General features: G+C 41.1%; 1 protein-coding gene across 6 annotated transcripts; it reads left to right on the top strand.

Moving 5' to 3' along the window:
- The first annotated feature begins 5 nt into the window (after positions 1–5).
- On the top strand, positions 6–16,155 carry RPE (ribulose-5-phosphate-3-epimerase). 6 transcript variants are annotated; one of them, XM_060623354.3, is made up of 7 exons: positions 6–229; positions 901–920; positions 7,006–7,085; positions 11,742–11,881; positions 12,497–12,631; positions 13,327–13,413; positions 15,619–16,155. In XM_060623354.3, the coding sequence occupies exons 1-7, from the start codon at positions 119–121 to the stop codon at positions 15,739–15,741; spliced, it is 696 nt and encodes a 231-aa protein (XP_060479337.1). In that variant the 5' UTR covers positions 6–118; the 3' UTR covers positions 15,742–16,155. The 6 variants fall into 6 exon arrangements, with proteins under 6 accessions (XP_060479337.1, XP_060479336.1, XP_060479339.1 ...); XM_060623353.3 differs by having other exon boundaries at positions 901–932; XM_060623359.3 differs by having other exon boundaries at positions 160–240; positions 901–932.
- The last annotated feature ends 936 nt before the right edge of the window (positions 16,156–17,091 follow it).

The raw sequence follows: 17,091 nt of genomic DNA, 5'->3' as shown, positions 1-17,091 counted from the left end.
CTTCCGGTGGAGTCCGGAAGACGCTATCGGGAAGGGACTAAAACTGCGCAGCCAATCGGGGCGACACTTTCGTCCTACCGGAGGACTCGTGGGTAACTTGCTCTTGGGAACCAGCACCATGGCGTCTGGCTGCAAGATTGGCCCGTCCATCCTTAACAGCGATTTGGCCAATTTAGGGGCTGAGTGCCTCCGGATGCTGGACTCTGGGGCCGATTATTTGCACCTGGATGTAATGGACGGGTAACTCCGCGGGGCTCGGGTCAGGGTTGCCGCGCGGGGCGGGCTCGGCGCACCTTTATTGAGTGCCTTTTGGGTGCACGGCGTCCCTGTACCACGGAGCGCCGCACTCTGAACGCGGTGCTGAAAAGGGGACTTGAGGTGGGAGTCCTGGAGGCCCTGGCTGGAGCGAACCTGAGGCGGCAGCCTGGGCTGCGACCGCGTCCCAAACCCCACTTCCTCCCCTCCCCCCCACGTAACGTGTGGCCCAAGCACTAGGACCTGGACGCAATTTTAAATCTCTTGGACGCGTCTCTCATTTTCAGTTAGAGAAACTGAGGCCCAAGGGGATAGGCATGACTTGCCCAAGCTCATATAGCTAGTTAGTGGCAAAGCTGGGGAGACAGACTTGTGTAACGATTAAGAGCTTGGTACCTGTAGCGAGATTGCCCGAGTTCTGCCATTTGATGGATCACCTGGGACAAGCCACTTAACCTCATTGAGCTTCAGTTTCATTATGTGAAAAATGGGAGTAACAATAGAACCTACCGCTTAGGCAATTTTGGAAGATGAAATAAGCCAACATGTAAAGCGTACAGTGCCTGGCGTATAGTAAGTTCTCAATAATTATTAGGTGTTGTGTCATTGTTCGAATTTTGATTTTCCTGTTTATTTTCTCTTCAGGCACCCTGCTCTTCAGGGAGGTCAGTTTTTTTGTAAGTAATTTTTAAGCACTGTAGTTATAGCACATAATCGATATTGTTCAGAGTCAGTATGATGCTAGTTTAAGTTGGCTATAAAATGCAGAGTCTAACCTTGAGAAGACAGTAGGACTTTCAGGATTACACAACATTGTGACAGAGTTGCAAATTGTATTTTCTTGGGTTTGCCAAGTAGTTCCTTGAGCCCTGCTGATAACTGGCCTTAAAGCAGTAACAGCCATTACTTTGGGTTCCGGGTCAAAAAATAAATTTAAACAGGTAAAATTTCTGTGTGGCCTCGTGCAAATTTGCAAATTTGTTTTATTTACAAAAGATGATCAGTTACTTCCTGTTCTTTTTAATGTCACTCCTGTTATAAGAGTTTTGTCTTCCTCTGTTCTGTCTGGTTAAATCTGTTGTTTCTCTTTTATATCCGACTCAGTTGTCAGTAAGTATCCCAACTGATCATGGCAAAGTCTTTACTTTAGAGTACTAAGCATTCTAGGCTAAGTGTGTAAGATTGGTAAGTATTACCTCGCACGAAAGCTTGATTTTTATTGTGTTATATACATAATTCATATTCATAGTTATGTACACGTACATAATTTTTGGAAAGCTCTGAACTTTCACAGGTAACTGGAGGGTGTACCTCAAAGATGGGTAGGTACATTTTCATGTCTGGGATACAGATTTTGTGTCTGAGACGCCTGCCTCAGGATAGAACAGGCTACATGTGTACATGTGTAGTCTGTTTAACACAGAAAGCAATTTGGTGTTTTAAGTAAGTCTTGGGCCATATTTGAGTAACTGAATGGAGAAGATAATTTTTTCAGTGCACAAATGAAGAATATTAATGATAACAGTAGTAGCTAATATTTTTGAGCATGTAAGTGTTTTCAATGTTCTTTGTGAATTAACTCACATAACCTTATGAGGTTGGTGCTGTTGTTGTCACCAGCATTTGACAGTGGGGAAATAGACACAAAGGGGTTAAGTCACCTGTCTGAGGTCTTCTAGTTAGGAAATGGTGGAGCCAGGATTAGAAGGCTGCAACAGCTTGTGTGGTCTCAGAAGTTAAATGTCTTCTGTGGGTTCTGGGCTTATCGGGAAGGATTAAGACATTCTCTGTCCACAAAGAATAACTAATAATTTATACAATTACTTTTGTTATCTATTTTCCCATCTCTCCTGCTGTACTGTAAGCTCCCTGAAAGTAGGGTGTCTTTGGCTCACCTCTGAATTCTCTGCAGGTGAAGCACGGTGACAGGCTTAGTTATAATTGGTTGAATGAATGATTGGCTCTGTCATAAAGAGAGGGATGTCTGATGAAACACATTGTCCCCCCCCCAGCCCAGTGGCAGACCCTGAGCTTATTAAGATACACATATTTGTTTTTTATTGGCTCCTTTCCCCCTTTGCCAAGTAACATCTTGGTTTGACAAAATTAAATTCTCCAAACACCATTTTAAAACCTTTCTCTTTTAATCTTCACAACGTTTTGAGCTCAGAGGTATTTTGATCCGCTTTTGTAAAGGAGGAAACATTTAGGGAGTTTCAACCTCTTCCTGATGTCCCACCAGAAGAGGCAAAGCTAGCTGAGCCACATTGTTTCCTAGGCCAGGTGTGTGAAAGTGGGGGCCAGCCTCAACTTACCTTCTCTTCAGGTACGGCCTCTATGCTGTTCTTTTTCCTGGTCCCTTTAAAAATCTCTAGTATTCTAGTTTGGATGCACCTGTTGTTTCCCCTTTTCCCCTAAGGTCCCCGATTTCTCTCCTGATTAAAACAATGTCTTCATCTTGAAGGTCAGGAACGAGTTTTGGGAATACTGTGGGGGGTGGTGCACTAGTATGGTTGGATATTTGAAAAAAAAGGACAAATGAATTCGCTGGAAAAGAACATTGGAAAGCATATAAACCTGCCATGACAGGACAGTGATCAGAAATGTGCTGTTAGTCCTAAGTGTAGGAACAGAGTAAATATGCAATTTTTTTTTTTAAAGTCTGTTTCTAACGTTTATTTTTGAGACAGAAACAGAGCATGAACGGGGGAGGGGCAGAGAGCGAGAGGGAGACACAGAATCTGAAACAGGCTCCAGGCTCTGAGCTGTCAGCACAGGGCCTGACGTGGGACTCAAACTCATGGACTGCGAGATCATGACCTGAGCCGAAGTCAGCCACATAACCAACTGAGCCACCCAGGCGCCCCGCAAATATGCAATTTCTAAATTAGTTACCAGGATTTAAAACTGGGGAGATTTCACATGAGTACTAGATTGCTGACTTTTGAAAAACATCCAAAGATTTGCTAACGCTTGTTCCACAGCCTCATGAGGCCACAATGGGCTGGAGCTGAATGGCAGCCACCACTATTAACCAGGCTAGATGGTCTTCAATTGTCTTCTGTCTCCATCTGCCCTATATTGCTCCTCTGTGTTTTTTGCCAGCCCTTGGAAACATGAGATTGTGTTTTCTGATTCACAGGGAATGTTTTCTTGTTACAGACTTGCTCCATTTAATTTTTTTTTTTAATTTTAATGCTTTTATTTATTTTTGAGAGCCAGAAAGAGACAGAGCGCCATCAGGGGAGGGACACACAGAGAGGGAGACACAGAATCTAACACAGGCTGCAGGCTCTGAGCTGTCAGCACATAGCCTGACGTGGGGCTTGAACCCATGAACCGCGAGATCATGACCTGAGCAGAAGTTGGATGCCCAACTGACTGAGCCACCCAGGCACCCCAACAGTCTTGCTCCATTTTAGATCAACTTTAATCCTCCGTTTACCATCTTTATCTTGGAAGATCTGGTAAAGGTTTTATCTCTCTGAAATTGATTGTATGACAATTGGAAACAGAGCTTCAGGTTGATGAGAGAAGATGATGAGAGATAAAATAATTATATACCTGTGCTGTAAACAATTATAGCTTAATCTCACTAAGTCTCTGGGGAAAAGGGATACTTTTTTATTGTATTTTATTTTTTGCAGACTGCAGAAAGTACCTTTAATAGGACAAAGAAAAAGACAGAATAATACAATGGTGAAGCCGACTGCTTTGATGAAATTTCTCTTAGAGTGAAATAATGTTTTTTCCAAGCTGGTCTGATAAGAACTCCCAAGGCATTGGCGTGCCTGGGTGGCTCAGTCAGTTAAGCATCTGAATGTTGGTTTCGGCTCAGGTCATGATCTCTTGGTTTGTGGTACTGAGCCCCGCGTCTGGCTGTGCCCTGACAGCGTGGAACCTCCTGCTTAGGATTCTCTTTCTCCTTCTCTCTGTCCTTCCCCTGTGTGCATGCACCCTTGCTCTCTCTCTGTCTCTGTCTCTGTCTCTCTCTCTCTCTCTCTCTTTCTCTCTTTCTCTCTCTCTTTCAAAATAAACATAAAGACCTCCCAGGGCATTTGTTGAGAATTCAGATTCCCAGGTCTTCTTTAGTGTCATAGGGTTGGCATAGAGCCTGTAAGTCCTTTTGTGACACGTGGTCCCAAGCAAATTTAGGACCCTTTCACTCCATGCTTGGGTTTGTTGCCTTTTTCTGTTTCAGCTTAACCATAAACCTTTGGTTTCTTGTCAGGGTATCAGTACCTTTCTGTTCTTCTAGTGTTCGTGGTGAGCCTAGAGCACTGTAGTACAATTAGTCATGCAGCTGGGGGAGTCAGTAGTGTTACATGATATGCTTCTGTTTCCCAGTGAAGTAAAAAGTATATTTATTCTGTTCTCCTGCTTTCTCAAGAGGTATGTGTTTCTTATGTCTGTTTTAATTATAAAGGCAACCTAAGGTTGAGCAACAAAAGTACTCTAAGGCCATGCAGCAAATTAAAAGAACAGTGAACAAAATCCAGATTTTCATTCCAGAGCTGTATGATACCCAGTAAGCCTCCCTGTCTGCTTATCTGACCCTCGCCTCTGAGTTCCAGGTGAACGTAACGAGCATCTTACCCATGCCCCTGGCAGTCATTGCTCTGAAGCGAAACGGTGGAATGATTTCTAGATACTAGAGACCCTACCTTCAAGGACCAAAGTGTTTGCCAGTGTCCGTACCTGTCCACCTTACCTGGTCCCTCTCAGATGTGTCCTGAATCCTGACTCGTCTCACCTCCCCTGGACTTTGTTTTTTTGTCGTTATCAGTGGAGGGACAGATGAGCGTAATAGGTAAGAGCCTGGACTTTGGAGCCAAGTTGCCGGTGTTTAATGCCTGCTTGTGGCACTTCACGGGCTGTGTGACCTTGAGGCGCTCTTCCTTGTCTGTAATATATGGATTATAGGAGTACCTGCACCATAGAGTTGTGAGGTTTTAATGAGTTAGTATATGGAACGTGTTTAGAATGGTGCCTGGTCTGTGTAAGTTTTAATTTTTTTATTAGCATTCATTGGTCTGCCATCTAAGCTTAAGGTCTTAACCATGGTTTTTCTCTTTTGAGCTCCTCACATCTAATGAGTTCACAAGTCCTGTCACGCGTTATCTGTCGTCCTTTCCATTCTCATTGTTCCTTGCCCAGGCTGTCTTCCCACTTTATTTCCACTTTATTTTTTATTTTCTCATTGCTTTGTGATTTTTTTTTTTTTTTTTTTTTTTTTTTTTTTTTTAAGTAATGTCTGCTATGGGCCTTGAACTCACAACTTCGAGATCAAGAGTGACACACTCTACCAAATGGGCCTGCTTGTTTCTTGCTTTAAAACCTCACTTCATATTTACAGCAGGATAGAGTCCAAACACTGAGCCAGGCATTTGATACCCTTGATGTGACATATTCTGCCTCCTGTTCTTTTCACCCTCACCAAGCTGAAGAGCACCACCTCTCCCCCACTTTGAACATAAGTTGCTTATTTTTGCCTTTGCTTCATTTCTTTTCCCATCTTTACAAATTCTTTGTTCTCTAAATCTCGTGATCTTCCCTTCTTTTAAAGTGCCATACTGCTTGCCTCATTTGGCCCACTTGTGGCTTTACCTTTTCTTGCTATCCTCATACAGGGTAATATCTACTACCTTTAACCAACAAAGCCCCGAGTTCAGTGACTTAATGTTATAAAGTTCAGTTATTCATGTAACAGTTCAGCTTGAATGTCCTTCCATGAAGAATTTCAGGGACGTCGTCTCCTTCCATCCTGTGACTCTGCCAGCCCTTAATGGCTTCTCTATTGGCAAAAGGGTGAAGTGAGGGCAAAAAAGGAATACCGCTTAAGCTCCTGGCCCTGCAGTGACACACATCACTGAAATTCACAGGCCTTTGGGGAGAACCAGCTGCACGGGCCACCTGGAGGTCAAGGGAGTCGGCTCTCCCCAACAAATACAACAGCAGGGCCAGGGATTCCGTTGGGTGTTAGCCATTTCTCGCCAATGAGATTATAAACTTTTCTAGGGTAAGCAGGAACTCCCATATCATGGTACTTGCATAGAGGGGGTTTTGTTACATATTGAAATGAGCTAGTGATAGAACAGAAGGACAAGCGAGTAGGTCAGTGGCATGAAGTACTTTGGGGTCAGATGTCAGGAAGACTTACTCTGAATCCTGCCTCTGCAAATAATTAACAGGGTGACTTAAGGAAGTTATTTTTCCTGTGTTCTTCAGATGGGGCTATAACAGCATCTACTTCATAAGGCTGATGAGAAGATGAAGTAAGGTACAACACCTGGCGTGCTGGAAACCCTCAGTAATGGGTGGTTAAACTGATTTAGTGCCCACTGAATGAAGTGGATTAGAAGTGGCCACAGGCAGCCCATGACAGACTAGGATTTGAGAGACCCATGTCAGAGTCCAGAACTTCCTAACTAGTGTGTGACTTGGGCAAGTCATAAAACTTTTGGAGTTTGGATTTGGTTGTCTTTCCATTTTTACCTGTTAGATTACAAACGATGGAGTTAAATCTTGTGACACTGTCTGATTTTGTTGAAATATCAGGGAAATACTGCTTTGTAAAATTGAAATTACTGAGATATTTTTAGTATTTTTTAATACTGATGATGTTAAATACTACATGGAAAAATACTGCAATCACAGATGGTCCCATTTACCCCTATCAGAGTGCTTTTGAGAACAATACAGAAATTGAATTGAAAACATTTTCAGAGTAAGATTTTGTTTGTCTTATAGGCATTTTGTTCCCAACATCACCTTTGGGCACCCTGTGGTAGAAAGCCTCCGAAAGCAGCTAGGCCAGGACCCTTTCTTTGGTAAGTGGGTGTTACGCTGTCTGACGCTGGATGTGTTGCTCAAGTAGATGATTGATCTCTCAACCTCCAATTTCATCTGGAACCCCCAACCCCCACCCCGTGCTGGGTCTTCACTGGCTGCTTGTAATAAGCCAAACTCTTTCTTGCTTCAGGGCCTTGGCACTTTAGCTGATCTCTTTGCCTAGAAAACTGTTCACTTGGCTGGCTCTGCTTTATATTTTGGCCCTGAATTACTGGCATTTCCTCAGGGAGAAGCCTTTCTAAGCACCCCATCCTAAATTAACCTTTATCCAGTTATCAGACCACCTTCCGTATTTTCTTTTTCAAACTTCCTTCAGTCAGATTACTTTTGTCCTTTACAGGAGGGATTTAATCCACTTTGTTTTACTGTGGTTTTCGTAGAGCTAAGCATAAACACAAGATTGGGGTTTAGTGTAATTGTTAATTCTCGTGAACGTGAATTCAGTCCACATGTTGTTACTGCTCTTTTAAGCTAAGTTAGCAACGGCTTGAAGCTGACAAATGTCTCGTACGTAAGAAGTTGAACAAATTTTTATAAATAATGTTCTTAAGTACCTTGGAATTTAGTAAAACTTAGGTATTTTTTATTGGCATATTGTGGGCCGATTTTGAGAAGAATTCTAGTTGTGCTGTCCCATGTGGTTGTCCCTACCCACATGTAGCTATTTAAAGTTAGTTCAGGTTAATAAAATGAAAGATGAAGCTTCTCAGTGGCATTAACCAACCATATTGCGAGCTCTCAGTAGCCACATGAGTCTAGTGACTGTTGTACAGTGCCATTCTGGAACATTGCCCTCGTTGTAGGAAGTTCTCTCGGTCAGAGCTTCTTCATAGGATCCATCTACTTTGCACATAAGAAAGGGTGCGTTATCACGTAATTTATGTGGCATGAGGGAAACCATGTTCCAGCAGCTTGTTCACCATTTTGAAATTTTCGAATAATGGAATGTAATCCTCTGATGATCTGGACTTTTTTATTACATTTTAGAAAATGAATTTTCCAAAATAAATTTGTTCTTATGAATATCAGGTGAATGAAATAAGTAGCCATGTTTGCCCCCACCGTGCTGTGGCCACAGAGTCCTCTGCATCTGGCTTTGTATGAATTTAAAAGGAGTTGGTTTTTTTTCTTTTTTTTTCTTTTACTTGGATTCCTCGCATCACTTCTCATTGCTATTTGTGTCTCCTACATTTGTGCCTCTCGTATCAGTCCTACTGCTACAACCACACACAGTCTGCTCTTTCTTTCTGTTTTTAGTTTATTTGCTAATAAACTTGCTACTAATCAGTCTGTCTAGAAGTGGGTCTACAGTAAAGATGAACGGACTCCAAATGCTTTAATGTTTGGGTTTTGTGACTTTTGCTTTTTATATTAAGACATGTGTTTTTTTTTTGTTTGATTCCTGGATCTTGGTTGTTGGATAATTCGTGTGTACATTCTAAGAAGTATTTCACAAGTTGCATGCATAACTGGTATAGTTCTGAACTGTTCAGTCTCAGTATTGAGTGGAAATAACCAGTAAGCAATCAAGTGATAGGGAAAAAGCTGTTATTTTTGTGCTTTGGTTTTGGGTGTTTTGTGTTTTGTTTTTGTTTTCTTTGCTCTCATCTAAATCTGCGGTCTTCACGTGTGGTCTGAAGACCCCAGGAATCTCTTGCGGGTGGAACATGAGGTGATGACTATTTTCATATTACAGCGTTATTTGTCATTATTTGTATGGATGGTACAAAAGCAATGGTGAGTTTGTCTGTTGGTTCCTTAGCCCGAATCAAAGCAATGCTATTGAACTATCCAAGTAGTTGTTAAATTATTCTTCACCACCATGTATTCATGGTACATATCGTTGAAGGTCAGTACAAATTATTAACTACAGTAAATCTGATGGTTGGGTGCATTTCTTTTCATGTTTTGTGTGCCAAAGCAGGAAGTACACATCAAGTACTTCCGCAGTATACTGCGTGATGATGGCTTTCTCAAGGAAAACGCACTTGCGCCACTGAGTTGTGAACTGAACTGGCTGCCTTTTTCACGAACACTTATCTTCACTGGAATGATAAACTGATAGATGAACTATGGTTATCAGAGTTCAGTATTTTACTGACATTTTCTTGAAAGTTAACTAAGTTAGCCTGTCATTTCAAGGAAGATACCTCATTAATTATTGTTTCCACTGATAAAATTAGAGCTTGCAAATGAAAATTTGAATTTTGAAGAAGTTGTATCTGCTTCTGTGAGCTTATTAGCTTTCTCCTGTTTACAGCTGTTGTGATAAAATCTGTGGTGTTGCGTAATTTCTGATAGCAAATAATAAAACGTGTCACTCTTTGGAAGTCCTATGTAATGCAGCAAACCAGTACTGCAGAGATCCATTCAAAGTGTACTAGGACAGGCCAGTGGCTTTTAGTTAACAAAGCTCAAAAAGTTCATTGGTAGAGTTTACAGATTCCACATTGCAGCTAACCTTTATTAAAGTCCCACTTGCTGAGTTCTGGGGTAGAAATAGAAGAATATCCACACTGGTCTAAAAAGGCTGTCAATGTACCCCTCCCTTTTCTGTGTACTTTTTTCCCTTCATATAAAACGACACGTTCCAACAGACTGAATGCAGAGCACATGTGAGAATATGGAGGTCTTCTGTTAAGCCAGACATTAATGACTTGCAAAAGTACAAAATAAGGTCACTCTTAAATTAACATGTGATAGATTTATTATTATTTTTAAATGAGTTCAGTAGACAGTTAAAAATTGCTTAGTTTGAATTTCTAAAACATTTTAAACAGTGTTAAATACAGTTCACATCAACATCGTTTTGGAGGTCCTCAGTAATTTTTAACAGTGTAAGCGGAGGCTGATGTTGGAACATCCGAGAACTGTGACCTCAGTCTGTTACCTACAGGCACATGACTCACTGAACTGGTCGCTCCCTGAACACTCTCCGTTGAGGGTTCCCAGTGGTGACCGCACGCCGGAGGTGGACTGGCATAGCAGTCTGTTAACGAAAGGAATGAGTAGATATTTTAAAGCAGATTGATTTTTCCTTACTTACAACACAGAGGAAATAAGAAACACCAAATAGAGTTTGTCTTTTAAAAACAATGTTTTGGGGCGCCTGGGTGGCTCGGTCGGTTAAGCATCCGACTTCGGCTCAGGTCACGATCTCGCGGTCTGTGAGTTCGAGCCCCGCGTCGGGCTCTGTGCTGACAGCTCAGAGCCTGGAGCCTGTTTCAGATTCTGTGTCTCCCTCTCTCTGTGACCCTCCCCCATTCATGCTCTGTCTCTCTCTCTCTCAAAAATAAATAAACGTTAAAAAAAATTAAAAACAATGTTTTACCTATTAACATATGTTCTATTTTTGTCACTTTTGTTAGTTTAGAAATACAAACTTTAATCTCGGCTTTGTCAAGCAGTATTCCCTTTTCCTGATATTTTTCAAAGCCTTATTGGCATTTTATGGTCTTAGTTGAGTCTAGAATTCTAGACATTTTTTCTTTAATGTAGCTCAGCTGTATCAGAGGTATGCTTCCTCTAGCAAAAAACAGACAAACTCAAAACTCTTCTTAGCATATCTATCTGACCTAGGAGTATTTACTGTTTCCTTCTTGACAGCAATATTTCTTGATTTAACCACTTTTAAGCCGCCCTCTTCTTGTTAAATGGTCTAATGTTTCAAGTCAAGAACCTTAAGAAGGCCACCCCCACTCTCCCTAACGGATCCCTGTGATCTGAGCTTTACAGTTAGGATGTGTGTCAGACCTGCAGTTACCATGTCCTTCCCTCGAGACCCGTCCCCCGTGGTGCAGTTTTCGGGCTCCCCTCCCCCTGCACATTGGCCTGCAGCAGCTCCCGCTGCCATAGCTGCAGAGCAGACCCAGAATCCTGCCACTGCTTGCCAGTTTCAATCACTGCCAACGTCGTTTCTTCCTGGGTGACTACCGTGGCTTTCCAGCTTAGATCTTGTCACCTCTCTGCTCAGAATCCCACAGTGCTCCCCCCGCCCCCCCCCCCCAAGTCTCGTTCAGAATAAAACCCAGTGGCCTGCAGAGCTCCAGGATGTGGCCCCTCATCCCGTGCCCCTGTGATCCTCCCGCCCAGCCATGCTGGCCAAGCTACCAACCCAGTGTGTATTGTATTAACTTAGTTTCTTTATGGTCTGTCCCCACCCCCCACTAAGAATGTAATCCCCATAACAGCAGAGATTTTTATCTGTTTTTTATGCTCTGTCCCTGGGGCCTAGAATTCTTAATGATGCAGTAAGTGCTCCATAAGATATTATAGAATCACTTTATTTAGCTTTCTTATAAATGAGGAATGAAATCTGCATAGATAATAGGACTGTTGAGAGTTTTTTTTAGACTAGCATTTCCTGGACCTAGGTTTCCTGAATTCTAGTCCTTTTCATATATACCATCATATGCCTTTTGTGGAAAACTGTGGTTTTTTGAGAAATGAGTTTAACTAAAACCTTATCTTCAAGTTAAAAGGAAGCTAGCAATACAGCAGTGTCATTATTTAAGAATTCTTTTAATGCCAAGTAGTTTATATCCAAAACAGCCAAAACTGCAGGGTGGCCTCCCCAATATGGGGCAGGTATCTTCCTTTCAGTAGTATTCAGGAGATGTGTCTTTTCTTTCTAGATATGCACATGATGGTGTCCAGGCCGGAACAGTGGGTAAAACCAATGGCTGTAGCAGGAGCCAATCAATATACCTTTCATCTTGAGGCTACTGAGAACCCTGGGGCTTTGATAAAAGACATTCGGGAGAATGGGATGAAGGTGAGGGGCCAACAGTGACCATAACGTTTTAATACTCTTCACTCTTGGTGTGGACGTTTCATTAGAAGACAGGAAGTGATAGGCAGAGAAGACCAGACTTGAGCAGTTGTTTTTCAGCTGAGAAATCAGAGTTGAACTATAAGTTGTCTGTTAGACAGGATTTCTATGTTCCCCTAATGTTTTCTGAAAAGTACTGCCTTTTAGGAAGATTTACATTTGGGTAGCCTTGTTGACTCTTTTAAAAAATAGTTTGAATAACTTATGCATTCCATTTCTGTGTATATTCTACTCTTTAAGAATAGATATTTCTAGGGGTGTCTGGGTGGCTCAGTCGGTCAAGCATCTGACTTTGCCTTGGGTCATGTGCTCATGGTTCGGGGGTTCAGGCCCCGTGTCGCACTCTGTGCTGACAGCTCAGAGCCTGGAGCCTGCTTTGGATTCTATGTCTGCCTCTCTCTGCCTCTCCCCTGCTAGCGCTGCGCTCTCTCTCTAAAATAAATAAATATTAAAAATGAATTTTTAAACAATAGATATTTCTACTGGGTCTGACATGCCATATTAATATAATGTGGAAATAATTATTAATGTGATGTAGCAAATTTGTCTCTGTTATAGGTTGGCCTTGCCATCAAACCAGGAACTACAGTTGAGTATTTGGCACCATGGGCGAATCAGATAGATATGGCCTTGGTTATGACAGTGGAACCTGGGTTTGGAGGGCAGAAATTCATGGAAGATATGATGCCAAAGGTAAAGAAATATTTGGTTTTGGGGTGAGGCTTTTATAGTGTGTGCACATTCGGTAAGCCTGCATTGAGCCACTTGTGTATTTAGCCATGTCCTGTTCTGAAGATGGGGGGGGGGGGGGGATGCCTGCAGATAGCTGGAGTACGGTGTGATAAATGCTGTATGAGATTTAGCGTGGAAATCAGGAAAAATATCACATCTTAATCTTGAAATTTTCTGTCAAAGGCATTATCCCTGTAGCCTTTCGATCTCTTGGGAGATCTCTTTTCATTGAACATTGAAGGTTTTTTCTTTGTCTTGTTTGCATGAAGTATATTCTCTGCAAAGCCATGACAAGTTCAGTGCCATTCCCCCAGAAGAATAAGCCTTGCTTTTATGAAGCTGAATTTGTTTCAGTATATTAAAAAGGAAGGTATCCCTGATCATAATTTGTATTAGTAGAAAGTTAACTGTGTGGTGGGCACCTGGCCGTCTCAGTTGGAAGAGCATGCAACTCATGGTCTCTGAGTTGTGAGTTCGAGCCCCATGTTGGATATAGAGACTACTTAAAATAAAGAAAGAAAAATAAAGTTATTGTGTGAGACACTTGGAATCCTGTTTTAGTGGCTAGTATTTGGCTATTTGATTTTTTATTTGGTTGTTTTTCCCCTTAGGAAATATCCACCTTAGGAATCACTTATTTCTTCGTGTATATCTAGGTTCATTGGTTGAGGACCCAGTTCCCGTCCTTGGACATAGAGGTCGATGGTGGAGTAGGTCCTGACACTATCCATAAATGTGCAGAGGTGAGATTGCTCTTCAGGCCACAGCTGAACTGGTCACAGACCAGTTTCCTATCAAATTTAATGTCTAGGACATTGTCTTGTGCGCCAAACAGATTTCCTGTGTTTCCTAAATTGCCTTTCTTTCTGGGAAAGGTATTTTTTTTGTTCAAATGTAGAACAATGAGAAGAGCAGTAAGTGAATATTCTCAAATCACATAATCATTAAAAAGTAAGTCTCAGTTATCTCATTAATGCTGAAGGAAGTTATTTTTAAAAAAGAACATGCTGAATGCCAGCCTTTGGGAGATCATTAAGTTCTAGGCCTTGGAGTAAGACATTTTTCCAAAATAGGGAAAGAAAATCTCTACCTGCTTATAAAGTGAAAAGATTGTGATTTTGTATAGCTTAGGTGTATTAGTTATTGGTTTGTCCCTTGTAAAAACTGACTGGAGCCATTTCTGATGTAAATTTTGGTCTGATTTCTGGGTAGCTGTGGTCCTCCTCTACGTGAGGGGGGATGAGTCTTCCCAAGTAGCCAGCTGAGCTGAGTTAATGAAGCCCTGAGCTTCCCAAGAGGGCACCAGCCTTCCTGTAACACTGCAGGTCATTGAAGTTTATGTGGCCTGTTTTTATTTAAGCAACATGGTCTAATCTGCATTTTAAGTTTTTTGTATAAATGCCACACTCTTCTGCTTGATACTTGTCAAAAGCCGTGGCCGTGAGATACTTCTGCAAGAGGAGCTGACCGGGTGATTAGTGAACATATGTCCTTTGACTACTTGTGGATTTCTTGTTACTGAACTGTGCTGTGCCTTTGGGCGTTTTTCCTGCTTACATTAAAACCATGTTAGGCTGTAACCCTACAAAACTAATTTTTTTTTTTTACTTTTTTGGAAGGAATGTTTTTGGAGATGTACACTGTATCACAGAGTGACGGTGTCTCCTGGGAGGAATTTTCCTCCCTTCTGCTGCCTCTCCCAGTAGCCTCCTGCCACTTTGTTCCGGAAGTGGATCACGTGACAGATTGGGTTTCCCTCAAGTCAAATCCTGGGAGTGCAGAGCTAAATTTGGACTTCCCTTACTTGCTTTTTCTCTTTGATTTCTTTGTTTCCACATTTAAAAGTATATTGAATATCTTTTTTAAGCCCTTCAAAGCCTTTCTGGAATGCAGTGAAGTAATACATGAAAAAGTGCTTCATTCTTTCTGACGTCAAAAGGAGAAATTATTTAATGTTGCTGTATTTTATAGTTTCACACTTTAGCAATAATGGTCTATCAATTCCTTCACAGTTGACCCTTGAACAACGTGGGTTTAAACTACCTGGGTCCATTTTTATGTGGATTTTGTTGTTGTTGTTATACTAATGTAATTGTATTTTTCTTACACTTTTCTTGTCTTTTTTTTTTTTTTTTTTTTAATGTTTATTTTTGAGAGAGAGACAGAGTGCGAGTGGGGTAGGGGCAGAGAGATGGGGAGACACAGAATCTGAAGCGGGCTCCAGGCTCTGAGCTGTCAGCACAGAGTCCGACATGGGGCTCAAACTCACAAACTGTGAGATCCTGATCGGAGCTGAAGTCGGATGCTTACCCGACTGAGCCACCCAGGAACCCCAATTCCTTCTGCTTTTCTTAACACTCTTCTCTAACTTTATTGTAAGAATACAGTATGTAATACATGTACCAAATATGTGTGAATCAACTGTTTATGTTATTGGTATGGCTTCCAGTCAATAGAAGGGTTTTAGTAGTTAAATTTTGAGCGAGTCAAAAAGTTACTCACAGATTTTTGACTGCACATGGGGTTGGTACCCGTAACCCCTGCATTGTTCAAGGGTCAACTACAGAGTCCAAAGATTAAAAGATAATTTGTTTTTTAGTAGCCTTAGGGGCACTGGCATATTTTAGAAAAACTTTAATAAAGTTGAGGATTAAAAGATTTTTACATCTTTTTTTAAATATTAGCAAAGATTCAATGTCGTTTATTTAAAGGTGGTTATTAAAAAGCCAGTGATTTCTTAAATACATTTAAAAATCATTTTATGTTTTCATTTGTTAAGCATTTTATTTGTTCATGGAACTAGACTGTTTGAAGTCTGTTCATCTCAAGGTAGCTTTCGTGCATTTAAAGCACTGACGAATGCAAGGGTAGAAACTCTAGTCCAGAAATTGTTTTAAGCTTCTCTGCATCTTCCTTTGAAGGATAACCTGAGTGTTTACTTCTTCCAGGCAGGAGCTAACATGATTGTGTCTGGCAGTGCCATTATGAGGAGTGATGACCCCAGATCTGTGATCAACCTGTTAAGAAACGTTTGCTCAGAAGCTGCTCAGAAACGTTCTCTTGATCGATGAAACCGTGAGGAGTCCAGTGTTTATGCTCATGAAATCTTTCTCCTGGAAAACAAGAATATCGACTACCAAAACATACCACAGTTGAAGCAGGGCTGTTTCTCTGAGCGGCTGTTCATTCCAGTGACTAAAATCTATCCTGCAGAATGTTCCAAGAGGTTAGAAATTGGTGTGTATGTCTCCATTTTTAGTGATGGAATTTAAAGATTAGTGTGGTAAAATACCATTTTTACTGGGAGACTTGATTTTTATAAGACTAAAAATATGGCTGTATTAATAGGGTTATAAACAGAAATGTGTCTTAATGCCTACTGAAGGCATCCTAGCTACTATGAAAAAATATTTTTTTCTGCATTTTAAATCTTCTCGTTCTTTGGTTGTTTTTCCAAAGCAAAGGAAGTCCTTATGTTTTTCCTGTTTCATGTCATTTTTGATTTGTGTGTGTGTATGAGAGACAATATGAGTAGAATGGAAGTAATTTGCTTCTTAAACATCTGTTTTTTATTTTGTACCTTATATTTGATACATAAAAACTGCAAAAACAGTGTATGAAGCCCAGGGATTTCAGGTGGTCTAAAATACAAGTATAGATTTTTAAAAAATTATACAAATATAGATTTTATCAGGGCGTTTTTCCTTGTTAGCTTTGCTGGAGGGGCAGGTTACACAGTGATCCCCACCTTTTCGTAATCCTCCCCACCATTCTTAAGGACATGAAATAATGTGCTAGCTCTGAGCAGAAAGGAAAGGAAAGCCTCTGCTTGGAAGTGATATTGAGTTGAATCTGGATTCTTCTCCTTTCCAGTGGTTTGACTTAGTAAATCAGATCAACCAGCCTCTTTGAGTATCTGTTAACTGATTTATACACTGAATGTAATTACAGTTACCATACGGTGTTGTGTTGAGCACTAAAAGAGATACTATGCTATACGTAAAGCTTCCACTACTAGTCCCAGAATTGTAGGATAGAATTGAGGATGCTCAATACAAAGTAGCTATCATTACAGAAGTTTATGTTTTATAGCCTTTAAAGTACTTTGATATAATTTCATTAAAACCACAAATCACTCTTCTGAGTGATGGGACAGGTATTTTTGTCCCCATTTAAAAAAGGAAGAGAGAAAAGCTCAGGAACAGGCTGGTACTATGGAAAGAATCCAGTAGGGCAGAGGATTTCTGGTTTTACTCTTTTTACAAATGGAGCCCTTGGGAGGTAGATTAGGCAAAGGTAGCCTTGTTTATTTAACCTTGTCTAATTTTACTCGGTAGCAGAACCAGATGGCTGAGAATATTCTGGACGTTATGGATTTTGACCCCAAGGATATATATTATATTAATCCAACAAAGACCAGG

The sequence above is a fragment of the Panthera onca genome, chromosome C1 (genome assembly GCF_046562875.1).
Source record: "Panthera onca isolate mPanOnc1 chromosome C1, mPanOnc1 haplotype 2, whole genome shotgun sequence".
In the NCBI taxonomy this organism is placed as follows: Eukaryota; Metazoa; Chordata; class Mammalia; order Carnivora; family Felidae; genus Panthera; species Panthera onca.
This window is presented reverse-complemented; position numbering and strand designations above follow the sequence as displayed.